The sequence below is a fragment of the Podarcis melisellensis genome, assembly GCF_964234715.1.
Source record: "Podarcis melisellensis genome assembly, chromosome: 7".
NCBI lineage: Eukaryota > Metazoa > Chordata > Lepidosauria > Squamata > Lacertidae > Podarcis > Podarcis melisellensis.
The window spans coordinates 11,726,181-11,750,937 of record NC_138539.1 but is presented as its reverse complement, the minus strand read 5'-3'; the positions used below and the strand labels follow the sequence as shown (position 1 = coordinate 11,750,937).

Genomic DNA, 24,757 nt, shown 5'->3' with positions numbered 1-24,757 from the left:
CAAGACTTCCCAAATATGTCATGTACAAAATTGCAGATAGTGGCTCTGAGTTTAAATACAATATTGTACTTAAAACTCAACCTATATATCATACATGGTATTTTAATTCTCCTATGGACTCTCAAATCACCCAGAATAGTCAACTCTTGTTCCTGATGGAACTCATTTTATTTTTTAAAAAATTCATTATTATACTACTTCAAAAAAGCATACAAAATAATAGACATTTTGACTCTACATCATTTTACACATCTGGATCTCCTTTATATGGGTTGCGCTCTCTCTCTCTCTTTCTCTCTCTCTCTCTCTCTTTCAACCAGTGGATTTCGAGATCATTTTAAAATATACTTGACAAAAAAGGTAGATCAGTTTTGTTCTTTAATGCATCTGAAGCACACTGCATTGATGAGCAATATGGAATGCAAAGTCATTTTTTTGTTCTGGCTTTCATATAAACAGCATGAGTCTGAGAAAACACTGAAATCGGTAACACTGCAGAGTCGATGCCAGTAGGCTCAGTCACTCACTTGAAAGCTTATATCTTTTTTAACAGAATGTGTCATGACACAGATGAAGCAATAGTTTAAAAACCACTTTCCAATAATAGCTGATAAATATTTTGCTCTTCTTCATGCAAGATTTCTTAAGTTGATTATGTTCTGTATGTTAACCATTTAAATAAAAATAAATATTCACTGACTACAGGTTTGTAAAACATCAAAAGCGAAAGCCTCGGAGTGATTAATGTGAACTTGTGCTTTTCGTGAAATGAAAACCTTTTGACAGGGAGTCACAAGAATCTGCTGTGAAGGAAAAATAAATTTGGGCTGTTGCAAAAGCAGTTGTTTAAAGCCGGGGTGGCTAACTAGTGGCTTTGCAGATTTGTCTATCTCCAGCTCGAATTGGCTCCAGCCAGCATAGCCAGTGATCAGGGATGACTGTAGCCTAGCAACATTGGGGCAGACACAGGTTAGCCAGCCTTGCTTTAAGCCAGGCGAACCCAGGAAACCACATGGAGCCACACTGTAAAACGTTCTGTGAATCATAAGCAAAACAAGAACATTCTGCTTTGCATATTATAACAAAGATCAACAAATAAATAAATGAAACACCGTATCTGAAATGAGCATATATCCTTAATACATTGATCAAAATAAAGAATGTGTTTTAGATGCAAGTGATGGAGGGTGGAAACTCCAAAGCCATCTCAGATCAAAACATATCCTTCCTAAGTTCAGCTCAGTGGTTTCAGGATTGTTGGCAGATTCTGAAAGTTCAACCTCGAGCCATAATTAGGATTCCACAAAAGCAAATTTAATTCCAGATGTTACAGTCTGGCGTCATTATTTAACAGGTGATAATTTGCATGAAAGGTCATCTTTCACTTCTTTTGATGGCAGGGTTTTGTTTTTTAATTATTATTTCTCCAGGCGACAGAACTAAGAGAGCATTATGAACTTAATAGCTCCAGTGGGTCGAAGGCTCAAATCCCCCAACAGCAAAGGTGTCTTCTAAATGAGCCAATTAGTTAGCACACACTAGTGCCTAAGTAAACTCATCTTTCAAGTCTGTGTGGCAACCAGATTGTAACAGGAGTGCACTGCGTGAAAACCTGAAAAAGCTGACAGACACTTATAACGTTTCTGCATAAACAGAGGTTGAAGGGAGTGTTATATGCTAATAAGCAGACGGGGATGGGCTGCTTTTCTTTTAAGACCCTGTTGCCATGAAAGGAAACCTCCAGCCAAAAGTCCCATAAGTGTTCCTTCATTCGACAGAGCAATTTTAACTGAAGACTTTCAGATGGTGTTAGGTGAGGTAAATATCAGAGGGAGAAACACCAACGACATAATACAAACATGAAATGCCTGTTCACACAAACACACACCACAAAAGACTACTGGTTAATCTGTAGCATCAGTGAATATTTCTTTTGTTTGATGTGTACATTGAACACTTTCTTTGACAATACCAAGGAAGTAGATTTCGCAAGCTGTAAAGTGTTTACATTGGTAGCTGTAAACAGGGCTGTAAATGAGCCAAAGCAGTTCATTTCGAAAACTGAATCTAACTCTCTGCTAGTTATCTATTTTAGGAATACTGATTTATTAGAGATGGTAATTTCTGTAGATAAACAGGACCGGATGAGACCAACCACATTTAGGGAGCTGGTAGTTCATACACACAGACAAAGAGATGTAAGTGCTTTGATGCCAAGGATGGCTTGAGCAAACCCAATAAGGCATGCCAGGTCCCAAGGCTACCGTAATACTGGCAAAGGCAGAGTAACACCGTTATGTACAATACAAGTATAAGTCACCTCGCTGGGTGAGCCGTAAATGAGTTCTTGTTCTGTAACAGCAGTTATATATACATATATATCCACAGTTGTGCACAGAATTACAGGGAGGGAGCAGCTGTTTGCTTCGTGCTAAAAGCCCGTCTTGCAGGAAGGATGTGCAATGCTCAAGTTTCCGATTCGACTCACTCTGACAAAATATGGACGAAGGATACTGGGAAGACCCCTTTTCTCTCTGGCTTGCCTTCAATGTGGCCAATCTGCAGAGAAGAAGAAACAATGTTGGCTCAGAAGGCATCGGCCCCCCCGCCCCCAAACCTCCGCATTTGCTATCCCACATGCAGCAATAATGTGTATTATGTGCTTGATTGTCGGTAGTTTTATGCTTCGATATCCTCACTCTGAACTTGGCCACTTTTATATGGAAGCAAGTCTAATTAATAGATACCTGAAACCTGGGTAACACCAAATATTTCAGCCATGATCCTTATGTGGGTAACAGTTATGCGGTTACATGGTGTGTGGGTTTTTTTTGGGGGGGTGTCCTCCCTCACTTCCCTGGAAAAGACCCTGATGTTGGGAAAGATGGAGGGCACAAGGAGAAGGGGACGACAGAGGACGAGATGGTTGGACAATGTTCTCGAAGCTACCAGCATGAGTTTGACCAAACTGCGGGAGGCTGTGGAAGAAAGGAGTGCCTGGCATGCTCTGGTCCATGGGGTCACAAAGAGTCGGACGCGACTAAACAACAACCTCCCTCACTAAAGGTTTTTGAGCAGGGCTTTACAGCCCTCTGCTGAGTTTCAAAACCCAGTTGGCCAAGCAGACTTGCCATGCTAGGAATGCACACCCAAAAGCACCAGTGGGTGATGAAACTGGTTAACTGGTTGTTGTTTTTTTAGTTTGGCCTAAATATGCAGGTCTGCAGAAACACAGCGGGCTCCTAGCTGTTAAGATAGGGATAGAGTTAATATCTTTTTTCTGTGCAAGGCCTCTTTTGTTCTCGCAGTCATCAACCGCAGCTCTGATGCAATGGTCTGCTGCAGTGAGACGGGGGTAGCCAACCTAGTGCCCTCCAGATGTTGTTTAACCACAACTTCCATTATCCATGGCCACTGGTCACTGGGGATTGATGGGAGCTGCAGTCCAACAACATCAAGAGGGCACCATGTTGGCTACTTCCGTGCTAGTAGGATAACACCATGACCTATGCAGCTGCTCTGCTGTAAGGAATCTTGTACCTGAGTCTAACCCACTTTCTGACTACCCCTTGTGTAGGAGCAGGTCACTTGGGTTCAGTCCATTCCCCACTTAAATCTGTGGCAAAATGTGCACTCTTCTTTAATGGAACTGTGCTTGATACTTTAATTACAGAAAAAGACTAGCAGTTATAAGCAAGGTTTAAAATGCAATTAGTAACACAATGCATGCTAAAACTATATTGCCGCACCATTTAAAGAAGTGTTAGGCAATGCCTGAGTTGTGTGGTGGAAGATTAATTTAATTTAATGTTAGAAACAGTATGATCTTGGGTGTTATTTTGCTTTTCACAGACCTGTAACCACTTAATAAAACTGGATTTGGTTTTTCAAAGCAGGAAGGTACATACCCACCACTCTTGGTCCTCTTCACCTGTCACAATGATAACTTCTCCTTCAACAAATGTAAGCTCATCATCATTATCTGCCTGGCAATCATAGATTGTCTTCACTCGCCTAACTTTGTTCTTTCCCTAAAACGTAAATCACATTATAGCTAAAAGGCAGGAAAATACCAACTACAGAACAAAATTTTAACGTAACAGCAAAAACACTGAATGCTACAATATGTTTAAACATTTCAAATACTTTAAACCAACAGAGGCCTAAAGCCCTCAAAAACTGTCATGTATGTGTTGGGTAATTTAACGTTTTCAATTAAAAAAACAACAACACACACACTGGATTTTGAAAGCTACCCACAGAAACAAAGGTCCTGATGTACAGTGAATTACAGAAGAAGATGCAGGTGTACCCAGCAAGGCTGCAGCAGGGAATACACCATTTGTCTTTGAGGCATTAGGTGAATGCATTTTTATTTCCCCAGGTGTTTCTGAAGGGATGGAGAACTTGTGACCCTCCAGGTGTTGCTGGACTCAAACTCCAGTCAGCCTCAGCCAGCACAGTCAGTGATCAGGGACGATGGAAGGTGTGATCCAGCAACATCCATGGGATGCACAACGCATACATATGTGATTGGGTTATTTTTTGTTACATTTTTTTTGTACAGTGAACGCTCGGGTTGCAAACGTGATCCATGCAGGAAGCACGTTCGCAACCCGCAGCGCCGTGCCTGTGCAGGCGCGGGTCGTGATTTGGTGCTTCTGCGCATGCGACGAAACCTGGAAGTAACAAATTCCGGCACTTCCAGGTTCGGCATGGCGTACAACCCGAAATCGCACAGTCCGAAGTGTCTGTAACCCGAGGTATGACTGTATTTTATACCCTACTCTACACCTGAAAAGGCTCCCAGAACAGCTTACGTAAGAACAAAGGAGGCAGCCCCTGCCACCAGGCTTACGTTCTAAAAGACAAATGGAAGAGAGGATCTGGTGCAAAAACACGCCATGCCGCTTGGATCCCAGCCAACAGTATTTATTCCTAAAGTCCCATTCCTGACATGTGCAGCTCACCAAGATGTGCAGATACATTACCCTTGCAGTTATCAGAGCAAGAGGATAGAGAGTCTATAATAAATATCAACTAAAACCTTTATGGCCATTATCCAGAGAGCCTATTAAGAGATTTAGGACCAATTTCTTATTTTCTGGCTGAGTAGCTCACTAGCATAATGTTGTGGCAGCAAAGAGAGGGCTGCCAGGCTGAAGAGGTTGGCCAACCCAGTTGCATATATAGATTTTATTTACACTGAAATTTCTATCCCACTTTCCCCTTCAACTGATCTGCTCACGAATCATGAATGATTTGGGGAAAAACAAAAGGAACAACCCTCACTCACAATAGCCCAACCATTAAAACAACTCCTGCCAAATCCAATGATTCTGCCCAACAGAATTTCCACTTGCACAATGGAACTGGGGGATTCTTTTCTCTGCCCTCCAGCCTCCCACACACCCTACAAAATCTGCTCCATATATGGGCAGGAGAGGAAGAAGAAGCCCTATTGCAGAAACAGACACCTGATTGTGCTTATTGGATCTCACCCTAAATAAAAACTAACACATCTCAAGACACGCAAAAAAAAATAACCCCAGAAAGCCAGAACATAGTAAGGGCAACAAAATCTATCTAGCAGCATTATACATTCCTAGATAGAAGGGAACATTTTTCAATGCTTTGCCACTGGCAGTTATATAAAGACAATTTACCAGGCAACCTTGGCACTTGTGAGTTTGCCTTTGTGAAAGTGGCTCAATTGAAATATTAGTCCAGCACCCCGTTTCTACAGGGGTTGCATTTCTGCTCAAAGCATGCATTGGTGGAGCATGCAAAAATCTGCCCCACCCCCTGTCCTGCCCCCACTCCTCCCTCTTCTGGCTCCAAAAGGAGCCGCGCATTGGCGGTTGCGCATCAACCGGACGCACCAAAAATGGTAACCGCCTGCACTGCATTTTTATAGGGATAAAGGAGCCAGGTTTTGTTGAAATCAAGCCTTGTCAGAGGAATGTGCCACTCTCCAGGCACCTGGCTGATTTCCTTGTTGACCTCCCCATCTGCGACTCCCAGCAGGAAACAGGCGAGGCCTCTATCGGCGATCCTCCTCAAACATGAGAAGAACACACCACTCCTTCCCTCTCCTCCCTGCCATCCCCAGGGAGGGGAAAGAGACAGACAGAAATGTATTTACATGCCTTTATTTCTGTCTTTTGCAGCAGTACAGAGAAACATGTCTGCACTCTCTTAACACCAACAGCAGAGAGAGTAGACTCCACCCATGTACTTCCAGTACAGGTCAGATGACACACTGAGCTAACATCCGGTGCTCAGTACAGTGAATGGACTGCCCCCTTTTCCCACGGTACAGCCACAAACATCAACACCCTGTTTGGCTTTCCAGCCACCTGCTGCTCGCTGCACTGCTCCTTTTTCGTAACAGGTTTATCTCCCAGTACTTTCTTTACACTTTGGAAACTTAGATGAAATTTATTTTTCAATTTTCACAGTCCTCCAACCTGTCTGCCTGGCTACTAATCCAGAATGCAGCAGCTAGACCGGTGACTGGGAGTGGCTGCCGAGACCACATAACACTTGAAAGACTTACATTGGCTCCCAGTACGTTTCCGAGCATAATTCAAAGCGTTGGTGCTGACCTTTAAAGCCCTAAATGGCCTAGGCCCAGTATACCTGAAGGAGTGTCTCCACCCCCATTGTTCAGCCTGGACACTGAGGTCCAGCGCTGAGGGCCTTCTCGTGGTTCCCTCACTGTGAGAAGTGAAGCTACAGGGAACCAGGCAGAGGGCCATCCAATGTCAAGGAGATAAACAACTATCTGACTTTTAGAAGACATCTGAAGGCAGCCCTGTTTAGGGAAGTTTTTAATGCTTGATGTTTTAATGTATTTTTAATCTTTTGTTGGAAGCCACTAGGAAACCTAGCCAGATGGGCGGGGTGGTAATAATAATAATAATAATAATAATAATAATAATAATAATAATAACAATGGGACTCTCTAGCTTTACTTACCCCCTTCCTGACTGTTTTGTCAGGCTGGTACATCTCCCTGCACTCTGATTTTAAGATGGGGGATATAGAGGGGTGTGTGAGTATGTGTAGAAATCAACCTACTGTACAAGGGTCAATTTTACATTCAATGCTCCATCTGGCCCCGCCCATGCTGCTATGTATTCCCCAGAAGCTTGCATATAAGGACTGCAGCCTTCAAACTGAAAAAGATACCCCTCCCCTAGGCTAGATAACTGTTAACCTCCAATGGTGCCTTCCAATACTCTCCAAGTATCTGTGACCGGGTGGTAGTTATTGTAAACCTCAAGGTCAAGTAAAGGACACACTTATCATCCCTTTAAGGGCAGCAAGCACCACTTGCTTGCTCTGCGACTCACTGATCACAGACTGGACCACGCTCAGTCAATTCCCCTTGGCTAGCTTGAAGCAGCCTTGATGGGCAAGGATAAAGAGCGCATGGTTAAGTTACTGCAAGCACCTTGTCCACATAATCAGGCTGATTCCACAAAACAGGATTTGATGGGGCACCGGACACTTCATTTGCACATGTCCCAAAAATGGCATTCAAGTAATCATGAGAAGAGAGCAATTTTTTGTTCTCAAATTGCCTATGTTAGTCATACTTTATTAGCTAGGCTGTTTTTAAATAGATGATTGTGACTGTGCAGCAAGTGATTAAAGTCAGCCAAGAAGCAACAGAAAGGTATTGGCATGGGGCGCAAAATGCACCAGGGAAGCTGTTTTCTTCAAGCAGCTTCGCTATGTACCTCGAATTCCCCCGGTGTTATTTTCTGCACAGAACTCTGCACACCCCAAAGCAGGGTTGCCAGAATCAACAAACCCTCGCTGCCTTATAAGAGAACAAACCATCTATCTACTCACCACGTTAATTTTTCTAGGAAGTGGCACTGGGGTCTCTGGCAGTGCATGGGTTACATCATTGGAGTCTTCAGATGCTTGCTTTTGGACGGCCTCTTTCGATTGTACCTTTGGAGAAAGATCCACAGAATGAGACTTTTGATTTGCCTCCGAGGGCTGAGGCTTCGGTGACATTTCTCCAACAGGAGTTTTCGCCAAAGCATCTCCTAGCTGAGGCTTGGGAGGAAGGTCCTTCATTTGCGGCTTCGGAGGCAAGTCTGAGAGCTGTGGTTTTGGTGGCAGGTCTCCTAACTGGGGCTTGGGGGGTAATTCTCCTGGCTTGGGGGGCAAATCTCCAATCTGAGGTTTCTGGGGTAGTTCCATGGGTTGAGGCTTTGGGGGCAAATCTCCAGGTTGTGGTTTCTGTGGCAGATCAATACAAAGTGAAATGGACTTCTGAAAGGTTTCCGATTGTTGACTGGGCTTGTCTATTGAAGGAAGGTGAATCGTCTCTATTTTTCTTAGTGCCACTGAAACAGAAAGGAATCACAGTGAAATAAATTTCAGAATGGGTTGCTATTTCTCCATTTGCAACAGATAAAAGTTCCACACACTCCGGTGTACAAGGTCCTATACTTTTATACGCAATCACTCTGCTCAACAGTATAGGATATTTATATAGGAATTTTAGCACTAACCCTTTGGAAATGCCTCACTCTACTTATCAGACAGGCACTATCTCTATTGCCTTTCTGGCACCCATTGAAGACCTTCCTTTTTCAACCAGCCTCTTAAGTGGATATATTGATCCCAGTCTGCCTTCAAACTGTTTTCACATACGAAATACTTTCCATTTGAATATATGCATTTATTTTTCATTATCTCTGTTGTTGTTTTTACCATGAAATTGCTTTGAGACATTTTGTGGGGGTTCATAATTGGAATTAAATAAATAAAACAGAGAGATGTGGAAGTGTGCACTTGGCCCTGATCCTGAAATTCCCCATCCCTGTTATAGTCTAAGAGACATTTGTAAAACAGAGTACTGCAGCAGCTATATTCTTAGTTCTTGCCACTCCTATGTCTTCAAACCTACAAAGCACCCCAGGATTAGACAGGTTTCTTATACTGAAACTTTATATTGTTCAAACAACTCTTCACAATATTACTACAAACGTGCTGTGAGTAAGGCAAGAGAGGAAGAGACCGACCTGGGGAAAATCTATACTTGAGATTTCAGAGACCCCCAGCCAGTAAACAGTAAACCAGAACAGTAGTGGTTCAATGATCTGATTTAATATAACATAGCTCTGTATGCATTCATGCTCAGAGATATACTTACCTTTTTGAGGTAGTTTTGGAAGAACTCTTGGACCCAGTGCAGTCTTAGCAGTCCCAGTGCTGATGAACAAATACATAATGGTTTACATCTTTATAATGAAATACCCAAATGCCTCCTTTTTAGAGTACCAGGCATCAACGTTAGCAGCACAAACACTTTCCACAGAACAGACTCAAAACCTCACAGGGGTGTTGACTGTGGGCTTCCTTTACTCAAATATAACAATGTTTGTATATAAGGATTCTATTATTCTAAGCTTATTTTTGAAGTAGGCTACTGAAAGAGTATGGATATTGACCTGTTCAGATAGGACACCACTGGAACAGAAATCAGAAGTCAAAACAGAACTGAAAAAGAATCATGAACTAGGGCAGGGGAGATGTTGGTTCTTTGAATTCTGAATTATTTCAGCACTGGATGATCAACTCAAGGATATTATTAAAAACTAAGAATATATATATACAGTGGTGCCTCGCAAGACGAAATTAATTCGTTCCGCAAGTCTTTTCGTCTTGCGAGTTTTTCGTCTTGCGAAGCACGGTTTCCCATAGGAATGCATTAAAAATCAATTAATGCGTTCCTATGGAAACCAAACCGCCTTCAGACCAGGTCTGGGGACAGTCTGTTCCCCGACCTCTTCTGAAGGCTGGCGGGGGCGAAAGTCTTTGCTTCCCCCCCCGCCTGCCTTCCCGGGACAGTCCTGGGGGCTTTTAAAATGCTGGTGGGCGGCAGCGAAACCTTCGCTGCCGCCCGCCAGCATTTTAAGATCGCCCACGGACAGCGGAAGACTTTTCCGCTGTCGGGGCGATCTTAAAATGCTGGCGGGCGGCAGCGAAGGCTTCGCTGCCGCCCGCCAGCATTTTAAAATCGCCCCGGAACAGCGGAGGAATTCTCAGCTGTCCCGGGGCGATTTAAAAGCCCCCGGTTAGGCAGGCAGGGGGGAGCAAAGACTTTTGCCCCCCGCCCGCCTTGGGAAGAGGACCTCTTCCCAAGGCGGGCGGGGGGCAAAAGTCTTTGCTCCCCCCCGCCTTCCTTCAAAAGCCATCCGGGATAGCGGGAAGCGCTTCCCTGCTATCCCGGACCGCTTTTAAAATGCTGGCGGTGGGGAGCAAAGCCTTTCGCCCCCGCCGGCCTTCCTGGACCTCTTCTGAAGTCCGGAGGGGGGGGAAAAGGCTTTGCTCCCCACCGCCAGCAGTTAAAAAAAGGTCCCCGAGATTTCCCTATGGGCTTTCGTCTTGCGATGCAAGCCCATAGGGAAAATCGTCTAGCGAAGCGCCGCAAAAACCGAAAAACCCTTTCGTCTTGCGGGTTTTTCGTCTTGCGAGGCATTCGTCTTGCGGGGCACCACTGTATGCCACATTATGATCTCTTGTACCTGACATGTTTGAAGATTTGCACTGATTGCCACATTTCCAGGACTTATTTCCTACTAAATGCGACATTTGAAATTTGCTCCAAAGGTTTTGAAACAGTGCTAGTTTAAGCACATGAAAGCACTGCATTGCCCTTTTCTGGAGTGGAGAGGAGATGTCTGTATAGCCTATTTCCTCAAAGCTGTGCTGCAATAGCTTTTAAAATAAGATTTTTTTAAAGACGAAAACCTCCAAGTTCACTGGTGCTTTAGGCTTTTATATCATGGGTCACGAAAGCCATGTGAACATGTGCCAGAAAAGGCTTTTCGTGATGTCAACAAGGTCCTTTCTGAAATCAGGCCTCCTTCTATTGACAGCTCTTCTAGCTCTGTTAACATCTTCTTCTTTTTTTAGATAAGAGTGGCTAGAAGTGCATTGCACGTGGGGCTGTATCACAGACTTGTCGGAAGAAAACATGATACTGGCTTTTACATTACAAACCCTGCTGGCACGCCTAGCAAAAGCCATTAAAAAGAAAAGAGAAGGTGAAATGTAAACAAGTTGAGTTCAACTATAAATATGTTTTTTTTTAAAAAAAGGAACAATTTTCTACTGACTCACAAAAATCAATTATCTGGATTAATATCATTGTTTGGCCTCAGTGAACAAACAGGAAATATAAATTTTTTTTACCCTGATTGTTGAGACATCCCCTCAAACTTGTTTGCAGTCTTCGTGGCTGGAGGACCCAAATCATTACCTGTGGATTAAAACATTAAATATGTTTTTTGATTTTAAATAGGATGAAGTAGCAGATATCATAAATAATGCAAAGACTTTTCAAGTAGAAGCTATAGGATCTCACCGCTACCTTTTTTAATGCATAGTGATTTAAGGCCAGAAAAGGCATTTATAATCTAGAATATGGCCTCCCATGCAGTGTTAATTTTAAGCAATTTAAGTCCGTCTGCTAGTAAGGGAAAGTATTTAAAAGAATTATACTATAATAGCATGTTTGTACAGGAAGTGCATTGTACTGTGTTTGTGCGTTATGCATGTGTTTGTGGCCAAGGTGCTATGAAAGAAGTTAGGCAAGAGTTAAAACTTTGTGATCTGAGGCATTTTCTCTTTTGAAAAATTGTTAACACTTCAGTCCATATGCAGAACTTCCTATTTCTGTAATATATATTTTTTAAAAAAACTCACCCAACTGTTTACACCAAAATGAGAAAGGAAGCTGAAGGTAGCACTGTAATTTACTATTGTAGGGCACTAGCTATATTGCTGAGGTTTCACATTCTGATACCAAAAACGCACCCTGCTTCTTTTTATCACCTTCTTTCAGCACAAACTGGGAATTAATTTCTCCCAGAGAGGTTGAATTTGTTGATAACAATTAATCTAGTGATGCGAATGAAGAAATGCAAATAACCTTCCTGAAAATGTGTGCAATTCAGCCCTAAGAACCCAAGTGAAGAATTTAATACGTTTAAGGCCCTATTCATACAAATGGCAATCGCTTAGAATGGAGGCACAGAGCTTGTGTGTGAACTGGTCCTCAGAGAGTTAAATTGACAGTATAAAAGGAAACCACATTCTAGGCAAAGAAAAGGGCTGGTATGATGGGTGAATGAGTTGCTGCCTGAATTGTGCCTAGATGCCCTCTTGCCTGAGGCAGCCCAAGGAAAGAACTCTTCTTTGAGACAACACTCTTCCCAGCTGAGAAATCAAAACCTTTGGCCAGAACAGCAAGCAAAGGTTGGATGGGGGCAGCCAAAATGTGATTTAGCATGTGGTTTGCTTCACAGTGAGGAGGAGCAGAAGACAACAGACCACCTTTAGTGGCCACCCAAGCAAGGAGAAAAGCCAAAAGTTCTGGAAATCTGGAGATCCAAGAGGAAGGTACAAGCCTCTCCATGGAGAGGACAAGGGTATGTTGCAAATAGTGGGGCAAGGCCCCCACTTAGAAGTAACTCTTGTTCCTTTGTCCCCACCCATCCCCTCCAGTTTAAGAAGCCTTATTTTGATTATCCTGTTCTCGTCTACCCTCTAAAGGACACAACTGGGAGTGCAGTCAACTCCAAGGCTTTTTATAGCTAGAAAGGTTCTTATTGTTCTAGATCAGGCATACGCAAACTCAGTCCTACAGATGTTTGGGGCCTACAACTCCCATGATCCCTAGCTAGCAGGACCAGCGGTCAGAGATGATGGGAATTGTAGTCCCAAAACATCTGGAGGGCCGAGTTTGCCTATGCCTGTTCTAGATCAAGGCGGTCTAACTTTTCATACCATGTGGGCCTGCAAGTGTACTTCTACACGGAACCTGTGGACTGCACACTGCCTTGTTGCTGGGGTGGGGTGGGGCAGGTAGGCAAAGATAAGAAAGGCACCAGGCTTGGGGAAGAAGGTGTGAGGTTCTGGCAGGTCCTAGAGTCCTCCTACCTCCCTTCCACAACTGGGAAAGCACTAGCTAGGCTTTGGAAAGGAGGTGAGAGGAATATAGGACCCTGTCAGAGCCCTCGCACTTCCTTCTCAAAGCCTCACTTACTCATCTGTTGCCGAGTTATGTGTTGCCCAGTTATCTCCCAAAAATTATAGTTCTGTTACAGTTTAATCAACAGTTGCCATCTCTGTTTTATCTAGAAATTTCGGAGAATGTTATAGACTGTTGCAGCAACAACAACAACAACAAAACCACTTAAACGAAATCAGGATGGTTTTCTGCCACAATATATTTGTTAGTATTAAACGTGTCACAAGAATCTTTGTTGTCTCAGTCTGGAGGTGACACAAGCCAGAGATGCAAGCCAAAGATTTATACTTACAAGCAGCACATGGATGCAAACACATAAATAAATTTAGTGAATAAAGGGCAGTTAACTAAGCATAGGCCTTCCCTTTGTCATGCAACAGCTAATTAACTTTTCAAAACAAAAAAACAAGTGCACAACCCACTACTGGCTATGTCAGCTAGAAAGGGAGCCCCAAAGAATAATGCATTTGTTGTTAGCTCTGCCACAGTCCTTGTTTGCATGTAACACTAACCCAAACTGTGGCTTAGAGTGAACAAGCATGTGGACTCCCAGAGAGGGGATCGCAACTGCCTTGCTCGTCACCAGGTGTTCTGCTACTGTGCTGAACTGAAGGATCGTCTGGGCTCATGGTTTAGCTTTCTCCAGACATTACACAAAGCTTGTTACAGCTTATAGTTTGTCTGAGGAAAAGTACCTTTACAAAATGCTATTTTGTATGGCCAGAAACATTTTCCCCTATTCCTGAATTTCACTTGTTTACATGGACGTGACAGGGCCTGCTGAATTTTTTGACTTTCAAATTCCAAAATTCAGGGGAGCTAAAAGGATTAAATTAATGTAGTTTAGTTTTGCTTGGTAAGTCAATTGCGTGTAAAATTGCATAGAAAAACCTCCTCACTGAAGAAATTCGCAAAAATAAAGTTTCACTTCCTAAAATGACAAGTCACTGTGACTTGTAACAACCCTGTAACTATGCTCACCCACTTACAGTTGATGGGAATTTTGATCTATAAACTGACACACCTATTTCCCGCTTATTCAACTGTTCTTGGATTGTGGTTTTTTTTTTGGGGGGGGGGGACATAAATCAAGTCCCAAAGAAAACCGTACAAATCTCATACGTTTTTCCTAAAGGCTGAGTACAAATCAAACTGTAGACTTTTTCAGATTAAAGCTTTTTGCCATTGCAGTCAAAATCCATCATCATATTTGAAAATATAGGTCAAGTAATTCCTTAGAACACGTTCAGAACTAAAGTCGAGGGCTTTGAAAATATACTTGTCAGGCAAACCTGATGTATAGAAATGTCACACAAGACCAGTTTGTGCATCATGGTAAACCATAGTTAATGGTTTGCCAGGAAAATGAACCCACTCTTTCTTCGCTCTTTCCCTAGCACAAGGGAAAGCAGCAACCCATGATCCTTGACATAGCATTACACCAGAACCATAACTGGCAAGCTAAAATGTAGCATTGTCTTCACTCTATAGTTTATCTGGTGCAAAATAAAGCACAATGCCAAGTTAGGGATTGTGGTTTGTTGGCCCCACTAGGGGAGGAGTAAAGCATGAGCCATCTGTATGCTCACAGTAAGCCACTGACTGTGGCTTACTGTGATATGCAAACAAAGCCAGTGGCAAAGTAATTTAGGCTGCAATCCTATACACACTTACCTGGGAGCAAGCACTCAATGGGACTTACTTTTGAGTAGACATGTACAGGACTGCATGATAGTAAAGGAGAATCTTAGAAAAACCTGAAATATACTTTGCCAGACACAGAAAAAAATTCTGCTTTAATTACTGCACTTTAGCAGTGTAAAGTACTGACTATGGAGGCTAGAATGTTTTCAGCAGAGTACAAGGCAACATGGTAGCCTAGGGACAGCAGCAGCTTTAAAATCTTATGAAGGGTGTGCTTTTGTAGTTTCAAGCAAACACCTTAAGCTCTGCATAAACTGGTTTGATTTCCCTCTTTCTGCCCCAGAGGACCTTCCTATCAATCTAAACAGAACTGTACTAACAAATATTGGAAATAATTAACTGCCCTATTATGAATGTTCCATCAGCGGATGCCAGATGGAATTAATTATCTTCCCTCTATCCCCCCTACATGCAATTCATGGTTGGTTGGTGGGTGGGTGTCTCCTGATCCACAATGGCAATTCTGTAGGGGCACCGGGGGGGGGGGGGAGGGGAGAGATAAGCCCCATTGAGCTATGGAGACTTGTTGAGTGGGGTTCCCAATAGCACGGGGGGGGGGGAGATAAGCCCCATTGAGCTATGGAGACTTGTTGAGTGGGTTCCCAATAGCACAACAGTTTAGCTGAACCCAGCTCAACATGTTTGGTAACTGTGTTAGCTACTTCTGCACGTTGTCACCAATAGAATTAAAAAAGGTAGCTATGGGGACGCGGGTGGCACTGTGGGTTAAACCACAGAGCCTAGGACTTGCAGATTGGAAGGTCGGTGGTTTGAATCCCCACAACAAGGTGAGCTCCCGTTGCTCAGTCCCTGCTCCTGCCAACCTAGCAGTTCGAAAGCACGCCAAAGTGCAAGTAGATAAATAGGTACCGCTCTGGCAGGAAGGTAACTGGCATTTCCATGCACTGCTCTGGTTCACCAGAAGCGGCTTAGTCATGCTGGCCACATGACCCGGAAGCTGTATGCCGGCTCCCTCGGCCAATAAAGTGAGATGAGCGCCACAACCCCAGAGTCGGCCACGACTGGACCTAATGGTCAGGGGTCCCTTTACCTTTTTAAGGTAGCTATGAGCCTTCAGAACAACACAGGAAAAGTCACAGAAAGCTTATCAGCTGGAGAGATTCAATTATAATTAGCAGCGACTGCTTTGATTCATACCTCACACTCAGCCATGGTTTTGCACTAACCCTGTAACAACCAATTTTGCCGGCCAATTGTAAATTATGTTTTTCCCCCCAATTCCAACATTCCGCTGAATCTTGGATAGCCTTCCTGAACCAAGGTTCAGTGTGATGTCTGAACTGCACCAATGTGAGCATCTCCCTCTCAACCGAGTGTTGTCTTAAGTGTTTTAAAACTCACCCCAAGGAATTTGGCCCTTATTCTGGGGTCCATGAGGTAGTGGGCTTGGTGGGTCAGAGAGGGTTCTTTTGTGTCCAGGGGGTGGGGGAGGGGGCCTCTTCTTAGACAGAGTGGAGCTGCCACTAGTGGTTTGAGTGCTTAAAGGAAGGGTTGAAGGAGGGCCAGGCGGACCTGTAAAATCAAACAAACAGCCTTTTACTAACACACAGAAGGGTTAGCACTAGAACAGCACAAAAGGAACTACCAAAAAACAAAACAAAACAAAAAAGCACCAGACCACATTAAAACAAAGGACTGAAAAGCAACAATAAGCAATTCCAAACTTTAACAACACTCTTATTACACTCTAAGCCTTTCTGGCCATGTAGGTATTTTGACTGGAACGGTACACGTACACACACACACACACACACACACACACACACACTTGGCATATCAGAGAGAAGGCACCCTAAAGGAATTTCAGTTTAATATTTAGTCACAGCAGACAATGCTTAAATTACTTAATTATTATCTATTTTAAAATAAATCTATTATTATCTATTTTAAATTATTATCTATAATAATAAGGAAGATAAGGAGGAAAAGAACAGATGTGGATTGGAAGTTACTTTCTGCTAAAGCATGCACCACTGAAAGCAGATACATTAAGCCAACAACCTAGGCAAGGGGTACATTCCAGGGATTGAGCCTAAAGCCAAAATTGTGTCTAGTTAATACTCACTAGGTTCAATGGCGGGTGGGCTTGCCAAAGTAATTTTATTCATTTTTTAAAATTAATTTTATATATTGCCCTTCATCCGAGGATCTGAGGGCAGTTTACAAGATAAAAATACAGTATAAAAGAACAAAATAAATAGTTAAAACTGAACAGAACAATAGGTCCCCACCCAATACACTTAAAAGGTCGTAGAATATTAATAAGCCAAAGGCCTGGTTGAAGAGGAACTCAGCCTACTTTATGCCCCTTTTAATCTTTTTTTATTTCTTTTGCCATGCATGTAAAGCTGAATGCACACAAGTTAAATGTGCGTAAGTTGCAGGCTTCCTGTACTGTCTTTGGTGGCTTTCTGTACAGCAGATCCCTACCATTGCTAATGCATTGTGTGTTTAGGCATTCATACATAAAAGAGATCATGGTTCAAACTTGCGTATCTAAATTACAATAATTTTGCTTCCATCTATTTTAACATTAAACCTTAAAAGCATGTTAAACATAAGTTTTATTGGGTGTCCTATATAGACACCATAACAAATAAATAAGAAACATAGCTAAAAGACTAATTTGGTGGTAATACGGATAATAGCAAATGTACTAGATTGTTTTATAGATTACAATAACACTGTGAAGTGCTTAACATTACATAAATGCAATTTGTCATTAAAATGTTAAAAAGAGAGAGAATCTACTGCCTCGTTATGCTGTCATATAAGATCAATGCCATATAAGAAATGAAGTGGATGTTATGCTCTAATGACAGATTAGCAGTAAAAGATGCTGAAATTCTGAGAGACAAAAATCGCCTTGGTTTATTAAAAATTCTCATTGGTAAATGTGGAATAAAGTGAAATAGCAGTATACATACTATTATTACTACTACAAAGCATACATTTGAAAACAAAGTAGATGATACCAATAAGTGCACTGAATCTTAGAAGAAATTAGAAGATGGCTTTTATTAAAAGTACACCATGTTTTAGCTTGTTTTGAATCAAAACAAACAAGATGCAGACACTTGACTATGTAACAACACAGTGGAACCTCAGTTTTTGAGCGTCTCGGAAGCTGAATGGTTTGGGACCAGAATGCCAAAAACCAGGAAGTAATTGCTTCTGTTTTCAAATGCGCCTTGGAAGTTGAACGGCTTCTGCTGTGTGTTTTTTTCATTTTTTTAAGTGGATTTTGCTGACTGCCCATTGATCCTCGATTTTCAAATATTTCGGAAGTTGAACGGTCTTCCGGAACTGATTACGTTCGAAAACCAAGGTCCCACTGCACTGTGACATCCTGCACAAGGTCAGGGATTATCATTGCAAAGGTATATTATGTTAGTCATTGTTCTAATTCTGTATTGCTTATATTATTGTTTATCTCATTATCTACCTTGCAATCTACCTGAATATAGAGTGAAAATGGGAAAATATTCATTTTAAAAGTTGCACCACCTCAGAAAGAATGGAGAAATCTATCGTAACAGTCTAAGGGTCTATCATTATCCAGAGAAAACAGGTGCAAGTACAGTTAGACAAACCTAATATTTATCGCAAACACAAGCTGCTCCTTAAGTTGCACTGCAAACTAAACAGCTGCATACACATTTAGGAGGCAAGTGCACGCCATGGGTACCACAGCAGATTCAAATTTCAATTAGGGAACACTGAAGTCAAATTTAGCTTGAATAAATAGTGCAACACACAAAACAGCATAGAATCCAATGTCTACACAAGTAGAGGTGGATGAAGATTACAACAATAATTCATATAAACCTTCTTACATGCCTAGTAATACTTCTGTGCAAAATGACTCTGGATGAAGCCCAACAGAGATTAATGGGGCTCCCTTCAAGCAAACTGTGTATAGGATTGCAGCTTTAGTCAAACCATGCCAACTGGTTTGGTGCCATAGCTCCAAAGATGTTTGACAACTTAAAGCAGCAAAGCATCTGCTTTGGTAGATACAGGCTCCAGTGGGTGATATTTCTCCAGACTCAAGAAAATAGCTAGTGAAGAAACTCTTTGCAAAAATGTGCTCCGAATCAGTCATGTGGCTGATCCCAGCCAACTGAGGATTATGTAGTAGAAAGAATGATGCCTCAATACCACATAGCCAAGGAGATTTGAATATCCACAGATGTCATTGGAGGGAATCCTGAAATAGGTTAATTCCTGCATACCCCACCCCCTTCAAAGCACTGAAAAATCACCAGAATGTAGCGACAGAGCACCATGGGCAAGGAAAGCTTTAATTTAGCTAAAACCTTTTGCAAAAAGTCACCTTCTCCCTTTCAGTTCAGTCCTAGTTTTGTTCTAACTTTCTGGAGAACCGCTTGGTTACCTGCTCATCATTGCTCTACTAGAAATAGAATATTTTTCTTGGTTGTTTCCACCATGGTCTGGATTAGGTGGGGTGATCTGATGGAGAGTCTGATGTACTTATCTCGTCAAGACTTAGTAAATTTAGCATTAGAACTGTGAGCAGAATGAGCATTAACCAAACCTTACTCAAGGAACTGTTTCTTAAAAGTTAAGCAAGCACATGAGCACTGCTGGATACTTGGTGCTTTAACAAAAGAGGTTTATAATAGCCTTCAAAGTATTATTGTCCATTTATGAAAGAAAATGATAAACCCTGAAAACATTTCAAAAAAGGAAAATCCCAGTTAACCACAAAAGTTTTACAACAAGTGTTTGGTATTGAATAACATACCTTTACCAGCATTTCTAGGAGGGAGTGGAGGGGCATCTACTCCTGTCGGAGAAGTTGCGGAGTCTATGCTTGCGGAGACAAAAATCTGATTGGGGAAGGCTCCATAGGAGAGTCGCTGTTTGTCCCTTGGCGTGCTAAGACCGGGGAGAGCCATTTTGTCTTGGGGAGAAGTACTGGAGGAGTGACAAAAGCTCTGGGGTCTTGGGGAACGCTCCTTCTTTATCGGACTAGGCTGTGGGAAAATTTAATAGACTCATTATAATTGTGCACCATCCAGTTGTTTGTTTTTTTAAAGGGTAATGCTGATGAAAGAGAAAGAACTATTACACAAACATATATCTGTGCGTCTCAGACTTTGCAATCCCTCTGACCAGTAGGCGGCACTATACAATTTGGCTTCAGTTGACTCTTACCTAGCAGACAACCCAAAATCAATCTCCAGCTTCACTAATATACGGACTGCCATGTTTCTCTTTACTTCGGGCTTTCTGTCTAACCAGGAAACTGTCTTTCGCTTAAGGCCTGAGACAGATGTGGGTAACAGTAGGCCTTTATGTTTTCAAAAATGGTGATCTGTTCAAAAAGAAAAAAGAAGAAAGGGGGATCTGCCACTGCTTCTTTATCCCAGAATATTAGGTGTAACCTGATACCTTTGGCACCTAGCAGAGATTAATTCAATCAGTTCCCAATCTCAATTAGGTGACTAAATGCAGACCTCATGGTCACAACATTCAGCCTTATTTTGTACTTTTTATACTTCTGGATATCACCTCACTCATCTTCCCACCTCCTGCTTTTTTTAATATCCAACCTAACAAGAATTATGGAGTGCCAGAAAGCCTGCTCATTATTTTATGTAATTTTGGTTGGTCCCTAATGTGAATTTTGGGGTTTTTCATAAGGACCAATATGGTTCCCTCTTTGTTTGTCTGTTTTAGAAATATATGAATATAGCAGTACCTCGGGTTACAAACACCTCGGGTTACAGACTCCGCTAACCTGGAAGTAGTACCTTGGGTTAAGAATTTTACCTCAGAATGAGAACAGAAATCACGTACCAGTGGCAGCGGGAGGCCCCATTAGCTAAAGTGGTACCTCAGGTTAAAAACGGTTTCAGGTTAAGAACGGACCTCCGGAACGAATTAAGTTTGTAACCAGAGGTACCACTGTACTGTTAACATACATGCAAAAAGTTGCCAAGAAAGAAATTGAAAAAGGTTCATGCAACCCAACGATATACAGTGGCACCTCGGGTTAAGTACTTAATTTGTTCCGGAGGTCCGTTCTTAAGCTGAAACTGTTCTTAACCTGAAGCACCACTTTAGCTAATGGGGCCTCCTGCTGCTGCCACGCCGCCGGAGCACGATTTCTGTTCTCAACCTGAAGCAAAGTTCTTAACCCGAGGTACTATTTCTGGATTAGCGGAGTCTGTAACCTGAAGCATATGTAACCTGAAGCATATGCAACCTGAGGTACCACGGTATAAATTGATCTCCTGTGTACTTAAGAATGTCAGTGTTAAATGTACACACACAGCTTTGCAGTATACTTTCCATTATGTGAGCAAACCTGCTCCCAACAGCAGAAAAGAAATTCTCTAAAACCACTTGGCGAAACAAGTTGTAGCATAATGTTTAAACTTGGACAAAATATAGCTCTGTTTATTAACTATGCAGTTCTGTTTGTTTGTACATAGATTTGCAACATATATAATGGAGCATGAACATTTTTTAAAAGACGAGAAAGAGCTTTTGGTGGAGGAATTTGTCAGAGAAGCAGCTAATGAGATATAGCGCTTAACGTCCATAGGAAAATGTGTATTTTGAACCCTATGGGGGAGATGCTGTTTCTACTCCAAATTGTGTACCACTACTGCAGGTTTCAAATTGTAGGTTTAGATCCTCATGAGGAGAGGGAGCAATTGGAAGGAGAAAATTTACAAGGAGGGTAAGCACTCCCCTCCCACTTCTCTGTTCTGAGGGTTGGATCCAAAGTTTGTTCATTCCGTTATTTCAAAAAAGAAATAAAAGGGGAAAAGTGTACAGCAGGATTCTATTATGTATGTCTGCACATTGTGTAGCTTGCTTCTAAGTCCCAGTAACTTGTCGACAGTTTTACTTAAATAGTTATTCTGTATTTGAGAACAAATTTTATACGATTCGTTGAATGCTGGGTACATGTTTTAGTCCCTTCCAGTCCTTAGATCTCTGATATCTTCAATATGTCTATAGACCTCTCAAGTGCTTGAGAATTTCCCCATTTTGTGTTAGTCATTTGTTCTATATTTTATGATTTTGTGATGGCTTAATGATTTTATTGTACGCTGTCTTGATATTTTTCTTAATCAGATGGTGGTATATAAATGTTCTTATAAATGAATTAAACAGAGTGGCTGGGGAAACCCAGTCAGATGGGCAGGGAATGAATGAATGAATAAAAATTGTAGGTCTGAAACCTTCTATAAGCTTCTTTATGGCCAAACTAGCACCTGACGTTGTGTGACGTCAGGTTGTTCAACTTTGAACCTGCAGCTTGCAAAGGAAGAATCAGGAATAGCCTTAGAACAGGGGTGTCAAACTCAAATTCATCGGGGGCCGCACCAGCAGTTTAGTCACCCTCAAAGGGCCGCTTGTATCTGTAGGAATGCATGTAAAGTGGAGGTTTCCTGTGTAGAACGGCCGACGCCGCTAGAGGGCAGACGTTCTCCGGCTTGTAGGCTGCCGCGCATGCGCTGAAGAGGCGGCTTTCTTGTGTCCAAAAAAAAAAAACAACCCGAGAATAAAAGGTGAAGGCTGGCGGCCGGCTACACGGGCCACATGACGAGGTCTGGCGGGCCGGATTCGGCCCGCGGGCCTTGTGTTTGACACCCGTGCCTTAGAATGTACTCTCAATTCTTCCTTGACAATATGATGTCATGCAATGGAAGAGGTGAGCATAGTTTGGGTCACACCATGCTGTAGGTCAAATAGAGAAGCCTGGCAGGCTGGAGGTTCCCCACCACTGATTTACAAATTACTGAAAATATCTATTTGTGAGATTAAGATCAGTTACTAATCCATCAACTACATAACATTGGTTTAATGCAATTATAGCTACTCTTTTCTAACGCGTTGATCGTTCTCCACAGCACCTGGATAAGCTTAGCATTCCTTCAGCAACCTTTTTGGACTCAAACTCGGCTTCTAAACTTCCTCCTTTTGCACTCCTCCATGCAGCACGAACCATCTATTCCCAGACAAGCATATTAAGACTCTCACACAACTGCCTACGTGCAGTCTACTTATATATGTAAAGAACAATTGATTAGAACAGTGATTCAATATTAATGAAAGTAGAAGAGGAACAAGTAGAACTCCTCTTAAAAACAATATACGGAGACAAATTATTAGATCAAAGCAACAGCTCTTACTGAGCTTCAGACTTCAGAGACCAGGGCGGAATGATGGGTGCACTAAGAGTGCAGTCACCCCCAAAATTCAACGTATAATAATTTGATCCAAGACTATTCTTTACCTTGTCATCCAAGTCATCATCGCTTTCATCCATTTCTTCCTGCCGAAGATTCCACTCATACTCTACGTGTACATGTGGATTTAGCTTTCCTGCTTTGGCCTGAGAAAGCTGAAAAGACATGCATTTTGGAAATGTTAATCTTACCTCTTTAAAGAAAGACTAATTGTGTCCTTTCCAGGGGCAATTTTACCATGGCTTGACTTATACAAGCTCTAGACTATCAACAGCAAGCAGAAAACCCTAAATTCTTGTTTTCAGAGTCTGCTTCAAAAAATAAAAGACCCAGAACCCTGTGATTTGGACTAGGCCTACAGGCTAGTCACCCTTCTGTGAGTGGAGTTGGTCTGGGAGGCCAGCAGAGGCTGCCACTCACAAAAGGGAGACAAGGAGGTAACTTTTGTTGACACCCCCATTCCCACCCATGCTGTACAGAGAGTTCTCCAACTAGTGAAAACCACCCTGCTCTCCCATGAGCAGAACTTCACTAATAGGACCTATGGAACCATTCTACTGAACGATTAGAGGAATTCTCAGACCCTTTCCCCTCTCATTTCCATTTGTGTAACATAGCATTCCCCCCAGCCCCTTACCAAGTCTTCACACTGGATAGATTTCAATCTCTTTGCTGTGTCCAGAGCAGTCTCTCCAGTTTGGTTTACTAGAAAATTGAAATATGATATTAAATACGTCAAACAGTGCTGCAAAAAATATAATAAAACCCAGGACTCTGTATTTTAAAAATAGAATATGAAAACCAAGTTATTGATATGCACAACAAGAACGATCTTGGAGAACAGCACAACCCACTGAACAATGGGAACAATTCAAGCTTATGAAATTACCACAGTTCAGAACTAAGGAATTCAGTTTTAGCTAGATTGTTGTACAGAATGAAAGGGGGTTTATTGCTTTTCTTCTGGAAGCAATGTTGATGTGCAGTGGTTAGCAGCTGAGAGCTAAGTACTAGAAGCAAAAGAATGATATGGGGGTCCTGGAGTGGTCTATTCTTGCTGGATCCTGGAAATGCTCTTTATTTTGGGAGTACTACAATGACACCCCAACTATTACTTCTCAATTGTAAAGCTGTATAGTTATGAATCTTCAGAGAGTCCAAAGGCTCAGAAGGAACGTTTTAAAAAATGGAAGCTGACATTGTAAATGTTACTCTGAATTTTCACTATCTGTGAAAGCAGGAGCAAAGCAATATCTCATTTTAACAAGTTAACATCAAAGGCAATATAACTGAGTCAAATGATCAAAGGTGCATTTGAAATATGAGAAAAATGCAAATCAGGAACCACCAAGGGATTTGCACCAAGGGCTTTTTTTTTTAATTACTTGAGAAAGATTTTTTTAAATTACTTCAAGTCTGTGTCTAAGTTAAACAATTTCCTTGGTCAGCTACACTTTTTCTTGGGTAGTGAACTATTCACACCCCCGTTTAAAGATTTTATCCTTTAAAACATGTATGGAGTATTGAAAATATTCTGAAGTTACAGATTTGCTCACCTATATCTATAGTTGGCTTCCCCTTCAAAAGCAATTTCAAACATTCAGGCTTATTATATATACTGCAGTAGTGCAGAACCGTATTCCCCAATGCTGTCTGTTTATCCAGGTTTCCACTAAAAAGCAAAGGGAAAAAACAACATTAGTGGTTTATAACAAATAATTCACATTGTGTT

The 24,757-nt window shown here is 42.0% G+C and overlaps 1 protein-coding gene across 5 annotated transcripts in view; it reads right to left on the bottom strand.

The window, feature by feature from the left end:
• Nucleotides 1-361: 361 nt before the first annotated feature.
• Nucleotides 362-24,757, bottom strand: part of ASAP1 (ArfGAP with SH3 domain, ankyrin repeat and PH domain 1) — a 141,952-nt gene continuing 117,556 nt past the window's right edge. For 4 of the 5 annotated variants that reach the window (XM_081918700.1, XM_081918701.1, XM_081918702.1 and 1 more), the window contains 10 exons: nucleotides 24,582-24,697; nucleotides 23,663-23,730; nucleotides 23,073-23,180; nucleotides 19,560-19,791; nucleotides 16,133-16,303; nucleotides 11,227-11,293; nucleotides 9,182-9,240; nucleotides 7,864-8,369; nucleotides 3,909-4,031; nucleotides 362-2,559 (listed from right to left, as the gene is read on the bottom strand). In XM_081918700.1, coding sequence (XP_081774826.1) covers nucleotides 2,485-2,559; nucleotides 3,909-4,031; nucleotides 7,864-8,369; nucleotides 9,182-9,240; nucleotides 11,227-11,293; nucleotides 16,133-16,303; nucleotides 19,560-19,791; nucleotides 23,073-23,180; nucleotides 23,663-23,730; nucleotides 24,582-24,697 — 1,525 coding nt within the window. In that variant the 3' untranslated portion in view covers nucleotides 362-2,484. The remainder of the gene's footprint in view (nucleotides 2,560-3,908; nucleotides 4,032-7,863; nucleotides 8,370-9,181; nucleotides 9,241-11,226; nucleotides 11,294-16,132; nucleotides 16,304-19,559; nucleotides 19,792-23,072; nucleotides 23,181-23,662; nucleotides 23,731-24,581; nucleotides 24,698-24,757) is intronic. The other variant, XM_081918704.1, reaches the window with a different exon arrangement.